General features: G+C 40.9%; 1 protein-coding gene across 1 annotated transcript in view; it reads right to left on the bottom strand.

Annotated features, from left to right (window-relative positions):
• The window catches only part of LOC115817093 (NACHT, LRR and PYD domains-containing protein 12-like), a 15877-nt gene extending 8638 nt beyond the window's left edge, over positions 1 to 7239 (bottom strand). Inside the window, exons 1-3 of the mRNA XM_030780339.1 lie at positions 5531 to 7239; positions 2710 to 2883; positions 525 to 698 (exon numbers count right to left, since the gene is read on the bottom strand). Coding sequence (XP_030636199.1) covers positions 525 to 698; positions 2710 to 2883; positions 5531 to 7239 — 2057 coding nt within the window. The remainder of the gene's footprint in view (positions 1 to 524; positions 699 to 2709; positions 2884 to 5530) is intronic.

The following is a 7239-nucleotide window of genomic DNA, read 5'->3' as shown; positions in this document are numbered from 1 at the left end:
GTGCCGCTGATGAATCCTGGACTTTTATCTCACTGAGCTTCAGCAGAAGAGGACTCTCCATATGCTCTCAAAACTCCTGCTAACAGTCATAACATCTTCCTGTCCTACAATAAACTTTGGTACAGCATCAGTGTGTGCTGATAAAACACATTTTGTGTCTTAGTATTAAAGATCCCTTTAGATCCCATCTCAGCCTCTATAGAGGAGATTCAATAATGAGGATGCATACCTGGCCTTAGAGTAGATCTGCGAATCACCTACCATTATAAACGCCATAGCAACAAAGGAAAGCTTGGCATTACTGCTATGGCTACAACAAATTCAACATTCATCTGTGAAGTCCAGGAACAAATCAGAACTCTGTAAATTTACAGTTTGCAATAAATCATATATAAGAATTATTTAAATAACAGTATAAACATCTATCTGTTTATTCAGAAATGTCCCAGGGCAGATACAGTACATGAGGGTTTAGATAAAAATCATTTTAAATACTACATTTTCAGTTCCTGATTAAAACTGACTTTAGTGTCTCCAGTTTACAGTGTGGATTCCCCAGCCCAGCAGAGAGCAGCTTCACTCCTGGATCCTGGAGGTTGTTGTTACTCAGGTCCAGTTCTCTCAGGGTGCAGTTTGGTGACTGTAGAACTGAAGCTAAAGTCTCACATGAGTGCTTGGAGAGTTTACAGTTAGCCAATCTACAGGGAGAGGAGAAAGAGTTGGCAGACTCTAAAACGAGAGGCAGTGTCGTTGTTTTACAGGTATTTTTTGGCAATGCTGGACATGTGACACTGGGGAAAGAACACATAGGGTTAGGGTTAGTGTGGAGTCACGAATCATGATCAGGGTTAGGGTTAGTGTGGAGTCACGAATCATGATCAGGGTTAGGGTTAGTGTGGAGTCACGAATCATGATCAGGGTTAGGGTTAGTGTGGAGTCACGAATCATGATCAGGGTTAGGGTTAGTGTGGAGTCACGAATCATGATCAGGGTTAGGGTTAGTGTGGAGTCACGAATCATGATCAGGGTTAGGGTTAGTGTGGAGTCACGAATCATGATCAGGGTTAGGGTTAGTGTGGAGTCACGAATCATGGTCAGGGTTAGGGTTAGTGTGGAGTCACGAATCATGGTCAGGGTTAGGGTTAGTGTGGAGTCACGAATCATGGTCAGGGTTAGGGTTAGTGTGGAGTCACGAATCATGGTCAGGGTTAGGGTTAGTGTGGAGTCACAAATCATGATCAGGGTTAGGGTTAGGGTGGAGTCACAAATCATGGTCAGGGTTAGGGTTAGGGTGGAGTCACGAATTATGATCACCGTGAGAGCGATAGATGTGTCAGGTGTCTCCAAGCGCAAAACCGACTGTGTCGTATGAAATATGGAACGGTATGAAATTTGTAGTGGGTGCATCACGTGACCCATTTTCACAGGAAATGCGTCACGTGGTGTCGACTGCTATCAATGTAAACCATCACATTTGGAGCCACCAAAATGTGAAATGGCTGTTAAAGACACAACAGAATGAAAAGAATGAAAGAATTAAATGCCAGTTTTGTGGTGTACCTAATCCCTTACCTAATCCAATACATTTGGCTACCCGAACCTGGTAACAGAGACAAGCAATGGCCCGTCTGTATACCTTGGCTCTATAAACTGATTGTACATGGCACGGATGATACGAGATGTATATTAAATGTCTACATGAACAGAATTATTGCTGTAAATTTTTATTGTTGTAAATGTTAAAAAAAAAAAAAAAAAACATTTCATGCTACACAACCTCATTATACAGCTTTGATGGTGGGAAAAAAATCTAAACACGTTTTCAGCCATTTTCTTACAACTGAAGTTTTATGCTGTTTGGTACACAGATGTTAAACGTGTAAAACATCAAATTTATTCTGGAATAAACCATTAAAGATGAAGTCCTAGCACGAGGCATCAGATTTATTCTGTAAGGAAATGAACCAGTTTATTTGCAGAATGGATATTTTAGTGTTCTAGACCATCATATATACTATTCCCAGTCTTGTGCTTATGCACCTGGGGGATTTGGTCACAGGGCTGTCCTTTCACATTATTGGGTGCCCTCGGTGAAGTTGTGATGAAGATCCTAATCATAAATTTAGTTTGATTTTTCTCAGAACCTGTAAATGTGATATTGTATGTCAATTTCTTCAATGGTGTTTTATGTAATTGGTGTTTCGTTGCTTAAATAACAAGAAACTCATTGCCGACAAAGTTTCCTGTGAAAATGAGTCACATGACGCACCCATTCCAGATTTCACACCGTTCCACATTTCATACGACACGGTGTTGCATGCCATCATGCTTCAGCAATTCCTAGTGTGAATAGGTCACATACATATTTGCAGGAGAATTTATGGGTAATACTCTGGGCAACCATGCATGTTACATTTACGTGGAGGTGAATGTAAACTGAGATGAATGAACTTCAAGTGAAAAGAAGAGATATCTGTTTTGGGGAAAGCCAGTTTTCACCCTCATACTCTGATACAGCTATAATGCCATTGTGGAAATTGTTGACTGCAACTCCAATTTAAAAAGGGGAAAGAGATTGTTTTTCTCTCTTTTTTCATTTTTTTTTAATGATTATACGTTTATATGATGACGTATTTATTTGATGTATGGGCCAGGCACTGACTATCACATCTCCCAAGGGTCTGTAATTCCAGTCTGACTCATACTCACTGCAGTGTCTCCAGTTTACAGTGTGAATTTTCCAGACCATCAGACAGCAGCTTCACTCCTGAGTCCCCAAGACCATTGTTTCCCAGGTCCAACTCTTTCAGAAGTGAATTTTCTCGTTGCAGAAAAGTGGCTATAGTTTCACATGAATTCTTAGATAGTTTACAGGCAGCAAGTCTAGAGAGATTGGGATAGGAAAGAGGAGGAGAAAGAGAGTGTTAGGAGCCCGGTCATATGTGGCCAGACTTCTCCTACAAAGACTCCTGCTATATCCTCTGAAGAAATGAATCTTACCATATCAAAGCCTAAACTGCCAAGCAAAACATAGGCCACTTTGGAACATTCACAATATCAGTTCAGGAAAAGTCATTAAAAATTCTGTATTCGGTGTTTCTGACAAATATTAACCTCAGTGTCTCCAGTTTACAATGTGCATTCACCAGTCCAGCAGAAAGCCATTTCACTCCTGAATCCCAAAGGGGATTGCTACTCAGGTCCAGCTCTCTCAGGGAAGTTGATGACTGAAGAGTTGAGGCTATTGTTAAACAGGACTCCGCAGTGAGATTACAGCCATTAAGTCTTAAGAAAGTGCCAGAGAGAGAGTGAGAGAGGGAGAGAGAGAGAGAGAGAGAGAGAGAGAGAGAGAGAAATCATTTACATTTCATTTAAATACTGGAGTACTAACTTCACTGGTCATCATTCTTCACTTAAAGGTTAGTTTAAGGTGGCCAAAACTCCCCTCAGTGGTAGCCAGGAGACATACTGTAGTTAAAATCTTAATTCCATTTCCTTCACAGAAATCTAACCCATCTAACTCACAGTCTTTGCTTTTTCTTTTCTGCAGACATCTGTGGTGGAATGAGGGTCGATAGACTTGATTTAGACCTGCAAATGTCATTTCTCTTCTGGAGAAAACTTTACCTTTGAGATGAGCAGCTCTAGTTTTTAACGGTTCACCTCACACAGATCAGGGGAAAACATTTTAGCTGTTTCAAAGACGAATATACCTATTTAATGTGAAAGTGGCACAGTCTACAAAGTATGGTCATTCTCTCTTAATATGGTTGAAGTAAAATGGTTAACTTAATATGGTTAAAGTAATATGATTAAAGTAATATGGTCAACAGGGGCGGATTTAGGCACAGGCGACGCGGACAGGTGGCCAGGGCGGCACTTGCCGTGGGCAGCCGGGGGCGCCCATAGATGAAATAAAAAATTTGGAATGGTGACATTTGCTCGATCAGTTTTCTATCAGTCATTTGCACGTCACGTCAATGATATCATGTCACCGCGTGGGTCAGTCAACCTTGTCGGAGTAGGCGCCCTAATTCTAGTGAGCTAGGTAGGCTACTGCCTGGGAAGGTCTCCCACTCAGCAGTACGAGATGGGGAGGGGGGCGGGGTTAGGTTTTCTAAAAGTCTCCCCACTGGAAGCCCAAGGTAGGGGGAGCAGGGGAGTCTATCCAACAGCACAAATTCAATTAGTAAAATCAGTTACACTACAAAATGCTACCAAATAAACCACAGGTAATTCATAATACTGTGAATATACAGTTTCACAGACATAGTGTTACATACTGATTACAACCATTAAGTCTCAAGACAGTGAAGGAGAGAGAGAGAGAGAGAGAGAGAGAGAGAAATCATTAACATTAACATTCCATTTAAATACTGGAGCACTGGTTTGACTGGTTGTCATTCTTCACTTCAGGGTTAGTTTAAGGTCACCGAAATTCCCCTCAGTGGCAGACAGACGACATGCTGTAGTTAAAATCTTAGTTTTATTTCTTTCACAGAAATCTAACCATCTTAAGTGACTAAGTATCCTCATACTTAGGATTTGATGACATCCCTAACTCACATCTAGCTTTTTCCAGACCTGCTGATATTTGTGCCTGAATGTGGGTTGGTAGACTTTGGTAGACTTTGGATCTGCAAAAGTCATTTCTCCTCTGGAGAAAACTCTACCTTTGAGACGAAGAGCTCCAGTTTTTTAACCATTAACCTTACACAGATCAGGGCAAAACATTTTAGCTGTTTCAAAGACTAATATACCTATTTAATGTGAAAGTGGCACAGCAATGCCTACAAAGTGTGGTCATTCTCTTGTCCTGAAACAAGTTCACTGATTTTAAGAAGTAGCGAGTGTCTATGTTTGGATTTGCCATTACACATTGTTGTGCTTCCCCCTAAAAAGTCATATGGTCAATGTGAAATACTAACAAAATAAAGGGTGACAAGTGTCTACAATAGAAGAGGATTAATAACCTCCTCCACAAAAAACAAAGTACAGCCAGATAAAAAAATATCCATACCTCTCAATTCCTTTAAAGAAAAAATCCAATACATTTGATTCAAGTCTATACATAAATTATGAAATTCAGTTCAGTAATGTTGTAACAGACTAACTGCCCAAAAACAAAACATTGTTTTGCCACTTTTCTCTGTCCACATGGACCCTCACAGAAATGGAAAATTACAGCTGTAATAAAGCAGCAGGATGTGAAACTTGTTTGCCTGGACACCAGCAGGGTGTTTCTCAAGCACAGGGCTGTTGTGCAAATGGCCCTCCAACCACAACGGATATTCCAATTTTACAAACTAATCTATTATAAGTGTTGAATATTACAATATTACATTATTCCATCAAATATGACATGCAGAATGCCCAGCTCAAATCTAAACTAACTCATTATGCACAGTTCCTTTCTCCTGTCAATCAAATGGACAGATAGGATTGGCCTATCTGAAAATATCTTTAACAAGATTGAAATAAATGAATATTTTCATTCTTGAGGCAAGAACTGTCTTAAACAATAACTTACAAAGCCCGCCTGGTGTTTTTCACTATGGGTAACAATCTCTTCAGACCTTCTTCTGATCCTCTGTATTTCTTAAGTTCAAATTTTTCCTGAGTCTCCTCTGACATCAGCAGAACAAACACCAGAGCTGACCACTGGGCAGATGAGAGTTTCTCTGATGAAAGACATCCTGAGCTCAAATTATTCTGGATTTCTGACAAGAGTGAGTCATCTTTCAGCTCACTCAGACAATAGAGAAGATTGATGCTCCTCTCTGATGAGATATCCTCATTGAGTTTCCTCTTGATGTACTCTACTGTTTCCTTCACACTCTCTGGTCTGATCTTCACGTGTGGTAGCAGTTTCTTAAGGTTCCTCTGATTAGACTCCAGTGAAAGGCCAAGGAGGAAGCGGAGGAAAAGGTCCAGGTGACCAGTCTTACTCTGTAACGCTCTTTTCACTGCAGTCTTGTGGAGGTCACACATGTTGTGCCTCAACAGCCATTGCAGTTTCTCTGCTGAACTGTGAAGCAGTGGATTACTCTTGCTTTCAAGGAATAAGAGGAACACATGAACTGCAGCAAGACATTCTTGAACACTCAGATGCACAAAGCTGAAAACTTCCTCCTCCTCTTTAAAGATCTGTGTGCAAAATCCCGAATAGACTGAAGCTTGTCTGACATCAATGCCACACTCACTGAGGTCCTCCTCATAAAACAGCAGGTTCCCCTTTTCCAGCTGATGAAATGCAAGTTCAGCAAGCTTCAGTATCCCTGATTCTGCCTCTTTATATTTCTTTTCCATCATTTTTGATTGAAAGAGTAGAAAACGTATGTACATTTCAGTTAAAGTTTTGGGTATATCTCCATTGTCATATTCACCCAACATCTTTTTGAGCACAGTGGCTGAGATCCAACAGAAGACCGGTATGTGACACAGGATGTGAAGACTTCTTGATTTCTTAATATGCGAGATGATACTTTTGGCTTGGTCCTGATCGCTGATTCTTTTCCTGAAGTATTCCTCCTTTTGTATGTCTGTGAACCCTCTCACCTCTGTTACCTGCTGGATGTATTCACGAGGGATCTGGTCCATTGCTGCAGGTCTGGAGGTTATCCAAATGAGAGCTGAAGAAAGCATTTCCCCCTTAATAAGGTTTGTGATCAGAAGATCCACTGAGGTTTCTTCCATAATGTCACTCACTATTTCATTTTCTGAGAAGTTCAAAGGAAGCCGGCTTTCGTCGAGGCCATCGAAGATGAACATGACTCTCCTCTTCTCTAACGGGAGGGATTTCATACAGGCTGTGTCTGGGAAACATCGGTGAAGCAGTTCCATCAGACTACAGTCTCTTTTTGTCATCAAGTTCAAACTGCGGAACGGAATAGGGAAAATAAAGTCTATATCCTGGTTGCTTCCACCCTCAACCCAGTCTAGAATAAACTTATGCACTGAGACGGTTTTTCCCACACCGGCAATCCCAAGTGTCAAAACTTTTTTGATGTGATTTTGTTGATCAGGTCCATTTTTAAAGATGTCAGAGATCTTGACTGGAATTTCCTCTTCGTCATGTCTCCTGGATGCTGCTTCAGCCTGTATCACCTCATGTTCATTACAAACTCCTCCTGTTCCTCCCTTCACTATGTAGAGCTCAGTGTAGATGGCATTTAGGAGCTTACATTCATCATTCGTGTTTGTCGCAGGGTTTCCTTCATGAATCGAGCCATATTTCAT

Source organism: Chanos chanos, chromosome 7, assembly GCF_902362185.1.
Source record: "Chanos chanos chromosome 7, fChaCha1.1, whole genome shotgun sequence".
Lineage (NCBI taxonomy): Eukaryota > Metazoa > Chordata > Actinopteri > Gonorynchiformes > Chanidae > Chanos > Chanos chanos.
The sequence above is the reverse complement of the archived record's forward strand: the minus strand, read 5'-3'. Positions and strand labels throughout refer to the sequence as shown.